The sequence below is a fragment of the Phytophthora cinnamomi genome (assembly GCF_018691715.1).
Source record: "Phytophthora cinnamomi strain GKB4 chromosome Unknown Contig92, whole genome shotgun sequence".
Lineage (NCBI taxonomy): Eukaryota > Oomycota > Peronosporomycetes > Peronosporales > Peronosporaceae > Phytophthora > Phytophthora cinnamomi.
Genome location: NW_027151025.1, coordinates 1,575,223 through 1,590,011, shown reverse-complemented (window position 1 = coordinate 1,590,011; position 14,789 = coordinate 1,575,223). Strand labels below are relative to the sequence as shown.

Here is a 14,789-nt window from a genome sequence, read left to right as displayed (position 1 = left end):
CAGAACTGATCCATTCCTCAATTTGACCTAGGTTAGTTGGAGCTTCGGAATTCGAAGATGCATTCAAATTTTGAGGTTGTTGCTCGGATTCTATCGCCGCCAAGCGATTGCAACTTGCACAAAATTTTCGTCAGCAATGGAATGGTTTTGAGGAATTTTCTCCATGAGTAGCTCCACGTCAGTAAGAACATCCATGATATCACGCGTAGACAGCCAAAACACTAATATATCGACTGCCATGATGAACGCCGTTGCCTCCCACGGTGACGAGTTTGACAGTGCATTGGAGACGTACAATGCACTAAACACTTCAACGATGAACTTGACAGCCTGAGGTTTCTGGTCGTTGTGTCCTTTAAGCCCGTGGGCGACCCAGTTTCGGGCGAATTGTTTAATGATACGCAACAGAGTGATAAACATTGTTTGATAGATGCCTGAGAGGGACACGAAACCGGAGATATACAGCGGATAAACATACGTGAGCGCTACCTGACAACGCGACACAGCCTGCTCCCTTTTCATGTCGAGTTCGATCGATGGATCTTCACGCACTTGGGCTCCCCAAAAATATACGAAGCATGCTCCAAAGACAACGATAGGAGGTGAGGCAAGGAGCATAGTAAATGGCACGGGAAACACCGTTGTCAAGGCTACAGCATAGAGTGTTCCCACGGATGCAATGGCGGACAATATCGACACTGCTGCAATGTGACGTAGCTTGACGGTAAGGCCAGATATATTTTTCCCCATTTGAAACACCAGCGTGCCAACCATGATGCACGTGATCAGTCCAAAGCGAATCACGAATACCCAGTTGGCGCGTATACCATCCCCAGGAGATGCGAGTGGGAATGTTTCGAACAAAATGGCCAGTACAATGCACGGTAGCGGCGTCAGGAGGCAGATTGCCAGCATTCGCGACGTTTTGAGTGTGTCCATGTAAACCATGAGTCGATGCAGTCGTCCAACCGAGTAGCGCCCATTCAGTTCCACTTGTGTAGCGATCCACGCTCCACGAAGGCGCTCAAGTACGTCTTGAATTGTTCCCATTTCTCGACATGCAGCGTCGCGATGCTGTCCAACAGGGTCCTGCAAATTTTAGCGCGAGAAAACGCCTCTCTGGGTGATAAGAGTTGATGATGTGTGCAGACAGCTTTGCTGACATTTGGCCTGAGATTTGAACAGCTCGAGTTTAACTTACTATTTGTGGTTTCAATGGCGTTACTTGCCTACCAAAGACCTCCGGAAAGCTGCGATGCCATCCTGTAGATCTTCGTCCTCCTCTTCTTCATCGTCGTCATCTTCGTCATCGGAAGGGATTGAAGGGATACTGTCCAATGGGGAAGTAGGCGCAGCCTCAACGACACTGCCCCTTGTTTCAGGTTGTAGGCGATGAAGACGTGACGCAAGAGCGCTGTTGATTTTCTTGACAGCATCAACTTGCTCTTTCGACTCGCTCAGTGAATCTTTCAGCTGGTACACAGTGCGCTGCAACTCCAGATTCTGAGCGGCAAGGCGCTTAGCACCCTTGTCCTTGTCACTCATTCTGTCAACCATTTCCTTCATTTCCGCGATTTCATCCGCTGAGCGTTTCGCCTCAGCTTTGACCATGGCCAGCTCCGCTTGAAGACTACTACGCTCCGCGAGTTGCGTCTGAAGATCGTCGAGGGATCGGTTGTTGTTTGCCCCAAGGAGCTTGCGAAGCTCTCGAGACAGCTCGGTTGACTTGGCGCGGAACGTATTCCGTTCGGCCACCAATTTTACCTGCTCGTCCTTGAGGCGTGCAATTTCCTTTTGCTGGTCCTTAATCTGCTGCTGCAAATCGTCTGCAGTCACAGTAGCAACGTTACCGAACCAAGTATCACGCTCCAACCCGGAGCGTGAGAAACCGATTGCCGTGTCTGTCGAGGCATCCCCGTCCAAGAACTGTGTCTCCGTTTGGACTCCTTGATCGTGTACCTCCGATGCACGCTTCAACACTGTGCTAGAAAGCTGCTGCAGCTCGTCTCGGCATGCCGCATGCCGTTTCTCTTCTTCTTCCAACTTCGCACGCATTGTTTGTATTTCACGTGCTTGCGAATCGCATTGCCCCGGAAACTTTTCAAGTTGGCGAATTTTCATTTGTTGAAGCTCGATTCGGTTGTCCTTAACTTCCAAAGAGGCAGTAATTTGCTTGGTTTCTTGTTCTACCGTCTTAAGAAGGACAGACATTGACGCCAGTTTTTGTCGAAGAATCCCAATCTCTCTGTCTTGGGCAGCCAGACGACCCTCCACAAATGAATTATCAACAGCGAACCCATTGCTGTTCCCTGCAAAGCCATTTTTGTTCGACATAATAGCAGAACGAGGTGGTGTTGACGCTGGCGTTGTCACGTCCGAGTCTCGCTCCTTGGATGATAGGACAGAATCCTCAGGCTCGAGACCAACTAAATCACTAAGCTGAACACTTGAAATGGAACCGATGGACCCTTCGCTTTGCAGTCGAACAGGACGAGTCTTTCCAGCAACTGGTGAGACTACTGTCCCTGAAACTGGAGTATTTACCATTGTTGGCGAACTCGCACTGCTGACTGTCTCTCCTGTGGCGCCTGAGTTACTAGCTGGAGATAATGCCCCCGAAGCAGACCCAACAGATTGCGAGGCCGTTAACGGTGGAGGTGGAGCAACTGCAACGGCAAATGCTGGGTCCGTGTACAAATCTCTTTCATCATTTCGTGCTTGCTCTTCTTGTTCAGCAGTAAGCACCCGAGCCCGGAACTTGCGAATCAATAGTGTCAAGAAGTCGCGATGCTGTCTATTTTGCGCCACCAGAAAGAAGCACGACAGAGTTTCAAGCTGCGACTGCCGGTTCTTAAGGTCACAAACGTCCCCATCACGATTACCCAAGAATCCGCCAAATTCTTTCACCTTGAGTGTGAATCGCAGCTGATCAGCTGGATCAAGTAACACCTGAAGGAACGTAGTGTAGTCAGCATTCACGACCATGCCACCCTCACCCTCGTCCTCAGATATCTTGACAAGACTGACGGACTCCGCCGAAATCTTCACCTGGAAGCTGTCATGCTCATTACTCGCCAGCGTAGCTGAGAACGAACCCGCGCCAGCTTCCAGGAGCACATCAACCATATTCCCCACGGCCGGATCAAGAACCAATGGTCGAGGCATCTCCACCACTCGCTTCAACTGTGGGAAGCGGAGTGATTCGCACTGCAGTGAAAGTATGGCTCCAACGTCGTCCACTGAAGCGAAATACGGACAGCGCTTCACGCCTTTAATTGGTCGGATATCCATTTCCGGTGGAGTTTTACGAAACCACGTCAGTGCGAACTCATTTACATCCTCATCCAACACGCCAACAAAGCGTCCACCCGTTGTCACTGCCACGATTGGAGTCGAATGTAGCACATCCGTATTGGTATTCACCGGCGTTTTCCGGTGACGTCCGCCCGAGGAGGCGCTGCTGTGTGGCTTCAGCGCCAAATCATTCATCCATCCCTTCACGACATTCATGTCTTCCTCCGGCCGTGACGGCTTGTTGCCCATGATACGGAACAAGCTCTTGACGCCATCCGTTCCGGTATTCCTCACCTTACCCAGAGATATACCGAACTTACCCGTATTCGCATCCCCTGTCGGATGCGACGACGGCGACTTGGGCGGCGTATTGGCCAGATCCGCTCCGCTGTTCCTCTGATCAAACGATCCGGACCTCGTCATCTGGCTGAGCCTGGCACTCCACCCTCCGCTGCTCGACGGGGATATCGGCGGCAACGGCCCGCTCGAATGCTTCCTCTCCATCGGTGGCACCTGTTTCTGCTGACTCTGCTTCTCCGCGTCCTCCCTGTTCGACTGGTAGCAGTGGAACGTCAGCGTCAACGGGAACGACGCTTCCTTGGCGGTCGTGATAATGTCCGCGAACACCATCTTGGTCACGTCCACGTCGTTAATCGCCACCAGAATGTCCCCGGCGAAAACTTTACCACAAGCTTCCGCATCCGCCATGGACCCGTCCTGTTTCCTCCTAAACCCCTTCACTTTAGCCCCGGTGCCGTCGTCTTTCGAGAATAAATCCACGAACAGCGGCCCCGGGGTCGGATACGCCACCAGCACCTTCTGTATGGCTCCTCTGGGCGACTTAATGCCTGCAAAGTCGGCCATTCCGGCCAGTAAACTCTCTCCTAGGGCCATAAACCCGTTAGATTTGATATCTCCCGCCCCTCGCACCGCAATGGGCGGCGGGGGCGGCGCCTGGCCGCTGTGCAGCTTCAGAGCCGACTCGGAGTGTGCGGGGCTGGCCAGGAAGGCCGCGGGGGGCGTGGAAGTGGGGCCAAAGGGCGAGGATCCTGCTGTCAAGTGCCCGGCCGATTGCGTGCGTCTCCGGGTGTCCCAGAAGCCGCGCAGGGCCTCATTAGCACCGCCTGCGTCTTGTGCATTGAGTGCGAACGACACCGGAGCTGCGGCGGCGGAAACGGCCTTGCTACGGCCGATTGAAGCGGGAGATCCCGGCTTGAGCGGCGACGCGGCGGACGAACTGGGCGATAACTCCTCTTCCACGGCCAGCTTGGGCGCCGCGAGCGTGCCGTCGTCTTCGTGCGTCTCCTGCGCGTCCAGGAAGGCCGACTCGTCGTCCGAGGACCCGTCGTGGGCCATGGCAGCGCCGCGCGAAGAAGCCGATGCGGGCGGAAGGGCGCGGGGTACGGCGCTAAATGGAGAAAGTGTACCTATGTGGGACGGCCACTACGCGAAAGAGTACCCGGATGTACGGGAAAAAGGGCGGATAAATCAGAAAAATCAGCTTTTTGAAACCTATGAGATATGTGTTTAGAGAGGTTATGGGTTAAAAAAATGTTACGTGGGTGGAGAGGGTATCCTCTCCATGAATGGGTTTTACAGCTTCTGCCCAAGAAAGTAGAGTGGAAACTGGTAGTATCCGTCTCTTCCCCGGGTTTCCTTCGAGGATTTTGGTAATGCAAACAAAATCATAAGAATTATCCGCCCTACTTCCGCTTGAGCTAAACGTAGATTGGTGCGTTTGCTTTACTCAGGTATGAGTTCGACATTGGCACTTTGGACTCGATATAAATACTGTACGAACTTGTCCTTCACAAATCCCCATTTTGAAGCCTGTCACAACATAATATTGTCCAGCATCCAAGCGTGTTGCCGCTGTTGGTCTATCGATGACGGAATGGCTTCGGAGCACTCGCCAGCGCCTTAGGAAGGCCTGGATGTCTCTTCAAGTCGAGTTCCAAGGACGCTACTCCGTTGAGCGACTCCAGCAACTGCACAACTATTCCAACAGCCACGGTTCCGCGAGGATGCTGCTTGTTTGTTTGCTGACACCGCTGCCGGGCCTTGCATTCAGCTTAGTAAAAGAGCTGCCTCCCCTCGCGCCACCAAATGCTGGTTTTTTTGAAAATTGGGTATTCATCATTCGAGCATGGGGGATGCTAATCTTTTTCAACGGGTCTGCTCTGATGCAGATGGGCCACGGCGCTCCTCGTCTTAAACTTACAGTGCGGCAAATACTCTTCTTGTCGATTACTGCTGCCACTGTGGCTACTGCGATAATGATCGCTATTTGCTCCCAGACTGTCTTCCCACTGCCATTCGGCTTGCCTGTCATCGGAATCCCTGACGTCGGTGTGATCGCAGTGCTGTTTACAGTTATCTCGAGACCGAAATGGCGCGCTAACCCGTCTTTGCTCGTCGATCTGAAACAACAGCTTGTTGTGTACAACTGCCAAGTAGTGCTCCCTTTCGTATACCCTATCTACATCCTCGGGTTCGTGTCTCTCAGTGGAATATATCAAACACTATTTGTGATGGTGCTGCCGATTATTCAACTAAGTGCCAGGAACTGGATTAGTCGCACGCTGGCTGACAACAACGACATGAAACCAGAATCAGTCATTTTTATTGTCGAAGTTTTTAACGCGTTGTACATCTCAAGCGCTCTTCACAACAGTTCTTCTTGGTCAACAACTGCCATGGTAATGGTGATAGACCTGATCCAGTTTTGGGTGTCAATGATAGATATTATGGAGATTCTTAATGAGATGAAGACGCTCGTAGACAAGATCCCGGAGGATCACCCCATGAGAGCGGCAAACTTTATGCAAGTGGCAATCAGACTTCTCGATATCGAGGCTGCCAGAGACAAAAGTTTACACAGCGCGTTGCAGCAGACAAAAGCGCAACATGTATGTTATACTCACGACCAGACTAAGGGCGATCCCTCAGCACGTAAAGCTGGCTATGCTATAACTGAGCGACGGGGTAGAGGTGGGAGCTGGACGCAAGCGTGGATCCGATCGAATACCGCACGAGTTCTCCCGTTTCGACCGCTACCTGAACAGGGCGTATTCACAACCAATCCGCACATACCGACAAAGATGGGGGCTGCAAAAAACGTTAAGGCCGGTCTCGACACTATATTCTCGAGAAAAGAGCGAATTCGCTTTATCCATAAAGCTGCCCGGGTATTGTTTATGACAGAATATCTTGTCTTGATCGAATACGTCGAAGTGGCCTTGCCGATTGCCTACGGTACGGATCACATCTTTGCTTTGTCAATAAATTGCGTTTATACTAACTGATATTGTGAGTCTCAGGATTGCACCAGTTGATTTTGTTCTCTATGCACAATAGTGCATACTATCCAGCTTTAGCTGGACTAACGAGTGCGCAGCTTCTGTCGTCGGTGTCGAGTGTGCTGATTTACAGTTTTCTCGAGTTCATATCACTATTACTGGTGATCATCGTGCTAAAACGAAAGCTGAAGCTAGCGTGTCTCCACCAACTAGCGTTCGTGCTTGAAACGCAAGCTGAGATTATCCAGGCCAAGTTAAATGTAGTATTTGTCTATATCATGCAGGTGGCGTTGGAACACCACGGTCAGTCTCAGCTGTGTTCGCCTTATTAGCTGGGGGGGGGGGGATTTATTAACTCACCTGGTCGTCGTTTTGGACGAAACAGGGTCTGATTTCAGCTTCAAATTCGCGTGGGTTTACAATACCAATAGCAGTGCTCGGCATACTGAACAGTAGCCGATCCATAAAAGCGAGATCATCTCACTACCCAAAATGAAGTCGCTGCAACAATACACAATATTTCTCTTCTAAGCGCTTTCATAACATGCTCCTTTGCGATCAAAGATAGCGTGGGCATCACAACAGCGCACAGAGCTCTTCAGTCCAACTTTATGACTTTATGATCACTATAAAAAATGATTACTTTTTATGGCATTTCTGTCATAGTCGCCTAAGATGCTAGTCAGCGCTTGAAACTTCTCCACTTGAGGATACTAAGTGTAACGAACAGCTGAAGTTACTTGGAACGCAACTCCACGACTCACCGCATGTGGTATAACATGTGTGAAGTAACAAGTTATCACACGCCAAAAATCTCATCACACGCTGAAAACCAGCAAATCACACGCTGAAAATACGGCATACGCAGAATACCCAGACACACGCTGAAAACCCGCAATTCACACGCGGAAAAAGCGCTACTCTTATGTCTTGTGTCTGCTGTGGGTGTCTTCGTGTGTCGTTCACTGGAAACCGGAGACTAGTAGAAAGTCTATAAGGGGTGAGTCAGAAAAAGTGAGGTAGCGATTGAATGCCTATTGTTAGTTATTGATCAACGAACTACAGACTGGACAAGTCAAGTGCAAAAGTGGGATCGACTTCAACAGAACCTCAAACCAGGGCTTGGAATACAGCATGTCCTAGCCACACGCGAGGAACCTGCAGCCGCGAACTCCCAAGCCACACGCACAAAACCTAGCCACACGCTGCAAACCATGACCAAACTAAGAAACCACAAAATCACACGCTGAAAAAAGCCGTACACTTGGATTTTCGTCCTGGCAACAACTAGCTGTCATACTACACCTTTGCCCGTCCAAACTAAGAATAGTTTCAAGCAAAACCATACTGTAATATTTGACCTTTTCGCAAAATTGACACTACTGCTACTAATCGGGAGAATACTTGCACACAAACCGAGACTGCGCCTCCGGTGTTTGTGCGCTTTCGCGCTCGCAGAATGAGTGGTGAGCGCGCCCTAGCACGAAAATGCGCGCGAAGGCGCGGCGAGAAACCCTGAGCTCCGACCCAGGCAGGCGTCTCTCACAACTCGATCCCCCTCCTCGCGCACAGATGTCCCGCCAAGCCTCACTCCCCAAGCACTCGCCAGCCGAGAGAGAAGTTCCGCTTCCTCGCTGCCCACCGTGCCAGCCGCGCTGACTGGCTCCAAGTCGCATGACATACACGGTGAAACAGACGCGGATTGAGCCTATGACATACAACAACCTGGTCAACAGGACTAAGCGCCAGATCTTTGCGAAGGCGCTGAAGAAGCACCAGCAAGATGGCGACTTCGTCGTCTACAGTACTTGATGAAACCAACTACAACGTCTCCTGCAAACGAGGCTGCCGTCGTGCCAATAGGGCAAGCGAGCTACGTTGGTGCTGCCACCGTCGAAGGTCGCCAACCTGCAAGTACAGTGCGCGGTCAACTCAAACACCGGAGGCGCACTCTCGGTTTGTGTGCAAGTATTCTCTGATTCGTTGCCGATTAGTAGCAGTAGTGTCAATTTTGCGAAAAGGTCAAATATTACAGTATCGTTTTGCTTGAAACTATTCTTAGTTTGGACGGGCAACGTGTAGAGATCCAAGGCGGTATCATCAGCCAAACCGAGCATATTTCTCGTTTCCATTATGCAAATACCGCTGGCACATATCGGTAAGTCGCGAACATTATTTTTCCTGCTGTACAAATAATCTTTAACAGAGAGTCTGTAAGAACTGGGCTGAAACCGCCGATTTTGGAGGCAAGCCAAATCTCATTAAACCCGAAAAAAAAAAGTTATTTAGTCAAATTGACAACTATGCCTTGTTTGGCACTTATAACGATACATCCTCGCACGATAACCAGCCTTCACACAGCAGCAGCAGCAGCAAAACCACATCTCGACTTCAAATTGCTTCAAATTGAGAGTCATTGCCTGATGAAGTGCGATCTAAAAATAGTTGAAGTGCGTAATTGTTAGGAAAACGTCAACATAGGTTATGTGTAAGGCGATATGAAAATGAACAAAAGTTTGCATGGATCCACCACAACTGAAAGCCTAAACCAGCTTAGAGGTAACTACTTCACCGGTTCCAGCACAGATCTGAAGAATTGCCATCATTGGGGCTGCAAGAGTAGGAAATAAATTGCGTTCCAGTAGCTTCTACAGCGTATCGGCAGCATTATGCATGAATCTCTGCAGTCATATATTGCGCTGAAACTTGAAAAATATTGTAATCGGTTACAATCTGCTACCTTTGTAAGTATACCTCGCGAAGTAAACTCCGGTTCCACTTTTCGTACCCATGGAATTCGACGTGAGGTGTCTTAATCCTTAATTTTAACCGCTGGTATGACATCGCAGTAATATCCATCTTCCAGCAACGACATGATCATTAATGAAAGTGGTGCATTTTTAAATCTCACGAAGATGCACCTCGTTTGCTCATACTTATTGCGCACTGATCAGTCGGTTTTAGCGGAATGTACCCACGCAAATTTAAAGCTGAAGTCAGCCCCTACCAAGAAACGTTCCTATCAGAATGTCACCCACTGTCACAAAGCTTCCAAGCCTACGTACCGACGTGCTTTAAGCTCACTTGCATAACGTAGATGAAAACTCCCATCAACTTCATCTGAATGAGCACAGCCTGTTTTTCTAAAACAAATGCAAGTTGGGGCAACCCAGAGAAACCTACGGTTCGATTCAGCACCACCGTCGCCAACATGAGTGACAACAGCTCCAGCGATGCATATGCCATCACGTTGGAGAACTTCATATAAAACTGAGTACTGGAGAGGTTTGCCAGTTGTGGGTAATATGCGCTGTTTGGCATATGAAATAAAACCAATTGATGGATACCTAAAGCGAAAATCAACACGGCGTCAGTAGTGCTCATACAACACTATAACCTCAAAAGCAAGTACATGTACCTAAAATGGTTGGCATCGCCACTTCGATGTACTCCACGAGCATAACAAATTCTGTGACGAAGAGTACTTGCGATGTCTTTTTAATAAATCGGCGACGTTCCGCCTGAGAGAAAATTGCCTCGATTCCCAGTGCTGGTGTCTTGTCAGCTGAAGCCTCCCTCGCAGTGACGTCTGTAGCACGGTTGGTCTGAAAGTTACGCTTTTCACCATCATTGCGCTGTGGTGGGCTGATTGGGAAAATCCGGGCCTGGCGGAAGAGAATATATTTGTCTCTTCCTGTTAAGCCACTGCTGTACCTCAAGGTCGCTACACGCGACGGTGATGATAGCACGTTCGAGGATTTCATCCACGATAGTATTCGATCTTGCCCTAGCGCAACTGACCTCGCTCGAGTACGGGCTTTCGGTTGAGGCTTTACTTGGGATTCAACATTCATCAAGCGCTCTGCTATCTGGACAAAATTTTCTTGCGCGACAGGGTGTCCACGCGGAATCTTTTCCATGAGCGCTCTGACTTCGTTAAGAAGCTTCGTAGTATCAAACATTGCGAGTCCAAACTGCAATATATCCGTGCCCATGATCAGTGTAATCGCGTACCACGTTGACGTACCCTGAAGAACACTCGAGGAGTACAAAGCATTGAATATCTCCACGAAAAAAATGATGGTCACAAGTTTCATCTCGTTGTGGTCAGTAAGACTTCGGCTAACAAAGTTTTTGGCAGTGATCTGGATAGCTGGTGACAGAAGAACAAAGCATGCCTGGCTGAACCCAGAAAGGGAAATGTAACCATAGATATAAAGTGGGTAGACGATTGTCAGTGCCACTTCGCAGTGGAAAACATTGAGCTGACGTTTGAGCTCGCTCCACAATGAGGTCTCAGCTCGCAATCGCAGCCGCGAGATGTAAATGAAACACGCTCCAAGAGCAAGGACAGTAGGCGGTGCAGCTACCAGGAGTCCGAATGGTAGCGGGAAAACTGTCAAACTGCACACCAGTACTACGAACGAAATGGCGAATGTAGCCGCACATATCGAAACGAAAGCCACTTGTGATGCACGTAGTTTCAGTTTAGGGACTCCTTCGCCTATCTGTACGAGCTCGCCTGCCCCGATCAATACTATGAGAGCCCACGATCGAACAAACACAAACCAATTTCGGGATATTCCAGCTTCAGGTGGTGGTAGCGGCACTGCCTCAACTAGTAAACTCATGCAGAGGCACGGAAGTGGTGTCATCAGACAAACAAACACCAATCGAGCGGTGCTTAGACTATCCGAGTAGGCTTGCAGCTGTTGAAGTCTTTGCTTGGAATAATACCCTTGAAATTCTACGTGAAGTGACGCCCACGCCTCCAAAACGCGATGACACCACTTCCAAAGGCGTCGCTGGAGACGATGCCACTTGTCTGTATTCGATGACATTTTGTCAGTCACAGACTGTGAAGCCCGTGGGCATCGCTTTGTTCTGCGTCTAAATTGGGAGTCGTGAATCTGGCCCACCAGTTGTCGAACTTCACGATACTATATGGAGTATGATAGTCTACACGTGTTGCCGGCAATTAGCCGACAAAAAGTTGAGACCCGTAGGTCTGTAAAATCTCAATGTTCTTCAATAAAGGGAACGGCACGAGTCGCAGTAGCTCACCACAAAGCATATTCTGGCGCTGATATTCTAGAAGCAAGTATAATGCGATGCGGTCAGTGTTAGTTACCTACCAACTGGCATTCGTCCAGATCCACCGACCAGTTTCCGTATCGAGCACGCCGGTAGCGCGTGCCTCCCGAACACCTTACAGTCCTACCAAGCGGAAATCGTGTCAGCATTTGCACAAAACTTGTATGTATACAATACAACCACCACGACAATGGAAAAAAAATTTATCCAAACAACACAACGCTGCAACCGCACTTCAAGCAACCTTATGGGTGACCTGCTTCCTGTCCGACCATCCACAAGAGACGAGCCTGTTCGGGTGGTGCACCCAGCCGCGCTCCCATTGGCCCGGTGCTCGCGCCACACCATCTCCACACCACGCCACGCACGCGGGCGTCCAGCAGAGCCGCAGACTCCAATAGTCAGCGCGACGGCACCGGTATCACCATGAGCGGCAGCCCCACCTCCACCTCCACCAGCGCCAGCTCCTCGACGGCCGAGCCGCGCACCATCTACGTGTCGTCGCGCAAGAGCCAGCTGGCCATGGCGCAGACCAACGCCGTGATCGCCATGCTGCAGCCGCGCTTCCCGGCGCTGCGCTTCGTCGTGGGGCAGCAGGACACGGTGGGCGACCAGGTGCTGGACCGCCACCTGAGCGAGCTGGGCTCGGCCACGGCCTCGGGGCTCTTCACCAAGAGCCTGGAGGAGGCGCTGCTGGCCAGGACCGCCAGCTTCGCCGTGCACTCGCTCAAGGACATGCCCACGACGCTGCCCGAGGGCCTCGTGCTGGCCGCCATCACGGAGCGCGAGAGCCCCGAGGACGCGGCCATCATCCACCCCAAGCACAAGGCGCAGGGCGTCGCCACGCTCCAGCAGCTGCCCGAGGGCAGCGTCGTCGGCACCAGCTCGCTGCGGCGCGAGGCGCTGCTGCGGAAGCAGTTCCCCAGCTTCGAGATCAAGACGCTGCGCGGGAACATCCAGACGCGGCTGGCCAAGCTGGACGAGCACGACGACTACGACGCCATCATCGTGGCGGCCTGCGGCTTCCGGCGCGGAGAGCTGGGCCACCGCATCGACGAGATCCTCCCCATGGACACGTTCGGCTACGGCGTGGGCCAGGGCAGCATCGGCGTCGAGTGCCGCGCCGACGACGAAGAGACCATCGAGATGCTCAAGACCATCACGCACGAGAAGTCGGCGCAGCTCTGCAAGGCCGAGCGCAGTCTGCTCTACCACTTGGAGGGAGGATGCCAGGTTGGTGGGCCGCTGGCTGCTGGGTGGAGGTTTTGGTGGGGTTTCGGAGCGAGGTTCTGACGCTGTTGACGTTTGTGTGGACTGCTTAGATCGCTATGGGTGTGAGCGCGACGATTGAGGAGGACACGCTGACGCTCAACTCGACCGTGTTGTCGCGTGACGGCAAGGAGAGTGTTCACGGTACGGTTGGAGTCCTTGGACGATAGCTTTTGTTACTGTTGAAGTACTAATGTTGCAATCATTTGTGGTGTATGCGACTGCAGAATCGATCTCGGGACCCCGCACCGAAGCTGAGGACCTGGGCAAGCAGCTGGCGCAGCGCTTCTGGGACAACGAGCTGGCGCGCAAGGTGCTGGGCAAGGTCGGCCAGAAGCGCGCTCTGACGTACGGAGACGCCGAGGCTCCTGGCGACGCCGCCGCTGCCGCCGAAAAGGCTGCCGCTGACGACAAGCCCGCCGCTGATGGGAGCCCCGTCAAGAAGGCCAAAACCTCCGAATAGGTATTCGTTGGTATCGCTATTGTGCTCCTCGTGAACTCTTGCAGCCCAACCTTCATAGCATAGAGACCCCATCCTGTCAATAACGTCCTACCGTAGTGAATCCTTCATACATATCTGCCAATTTACGACCTGAAATGTCACTATTGGGTTGGCGTCAAGATACCTGTAGTGTCAAGTAGCAATCCGGGGGTCCGGCAAGTTTTGTTCTGCTATCTCCAATCATCAAACTCGTTGCGGGAAGCTGGTGCATTTCGGTACGTAAGGCTACTACATGTACTTATGACATTGTGTTGGTAAGTACTTCAGCTTTTTCCTGGGCGCATTCCACCAGTGAATAGGACTCGACAGCAACCAACATACATAACTCTACGACATCGATGGTATTACTAAGTAGTATCCTGTGAAACAAAATGGATGTAATCCAATCAAAGATCCACGTATCTTCTAACGATAACCACCGAGGAGCAGGATGCTTTGATTGTATCCACGATGAAAATGATTACCACAGGCTTCACATCGTTGTTGTTTGTATTCGGCTCATCAAATTCTTGGCAATATTCTGGATAACTGGAGGACGGAAGTGTGGCAAAAGGAACCAAACGGAAGAGGGCCAAGTCTCCAGACTGCAATGATTAAAACAATCGGCACATCCGCTCTGAGTAGTGCAATTGACACCACGTGCCTCGCACTCGTTCTCAGTCCGTTGATATCGAACGGGAGCGAAGATCAAAGTGAAACCAGCTCGGAAAATACGCCCGTCTACACCGAAGACGACGGTCTACAGTAGTACATATACAGTAGTAACCGTGAAATTCGGTACGTAGCGATTGAGAGATGGTGTGCTTGAAATCAACCGCAGGCACCGTATCGGGGTATAGCAGAAAGTGATTAACGATGAAGTATTGGTATTGATAAACTTCGTATGATCATTGGTTTCGAGCATGATTAATCATTTCTAGCGGAATGTACCCACTTGAATTTAAAGCTGAAATCAGACCCTGCCGACAACAAGTCGTTAGTACAATCGTATCACACTTGAAAAAGGTTCCAGACCTACGTACCGACGTGCTTTAAGCTCACTTGCATAACGTAGATGAAAACTCCCATCAACTTCATCTGAATGAGCACAGCCTGTTTTTCTAAAACAAATGCAAGTTGGGGCAACCCAGAGAAACCTACGGTTCGATTCAGCACCACCGTCGCCAACATGAGTGACAACAGCTCCAGCGATGCATATGCCATCACGTTGGAGAACTTCATATAAAACTGAGTACTGGAGAGGTTTGCCAGTTGTGGGTAATATGCGCTGTTTGGCATATGAAATAAAACCAATTGATGGATACCTAAAGCGAAAATCAACACGGCGTCAG

General features: G+C 50.8%; 3 protein-coding genes across 3 annotated transcripts; 1 reads left to right on the top strand and 2 right to left on the bottom strand.

The window, feature by feature from the left end:
- Positions 1-1,221: 1,221 nt before the first annotated feature.
- Positions 1,222-4,650, bottom strand: IUM83_02990 (putative mitochondrial protein; the record flags this gene model as incomplete). Its single annotated transcript, XM_067926958.1, has 2 exons — positions 1,222-1,826; positions 2,883-4,650. 2 exons carry the CDS (start codon positions 4,648-4,650, stop codon positions 1,222-1,224), a joined length of 2,373 nt encoding a protein of 790 aa, XP_067784434.1.
- Positions 4,651-9,543: 4,893 nt separating this feature from the next.
- On the bottom strand, positions 9,544-10,054 carry IUM83_02989 (uncharacterized protein; the record flags this gene model as incomplete). Its single annotated transcript, XM_067926957.1, has 4 exons — positions 9,544-9,596; positions 9,659-9,713; positions 9,777-9,940; positions 10,012-10,054. The coding sequence occupies 4 exons, from the start codon at positions 10,052-10,054 to the stop codon at positions 9,544-9,546; spliced, it is 315 nt and encodes a 104-aa protein (XP_067784197.1).
- A 2,059-nt stretch (positions 10,055-12,113) lies between these two features.
- Positions 12,114-13,419, top strand: IUM83_02988 (porphobilinogen deaminase; the record flags this gene model as incomplete). Its single annotated transcript, XM_067926956.1, has 3 exons — positions 12,114-12,920; positions 13,010-13,100; positions 13,184-13,419. The coding sequence occupies 3 exons, from the start codon at positions 12,114-12,116 to the stop codon at positions 13,417-13,419; spliced, it is 1,134 nt and encodes a 377-aa protein (XP_067784198.1).
- Between the last annotated feature and the right edge of the window lie 1,370 nt (positions 13,420-14,789).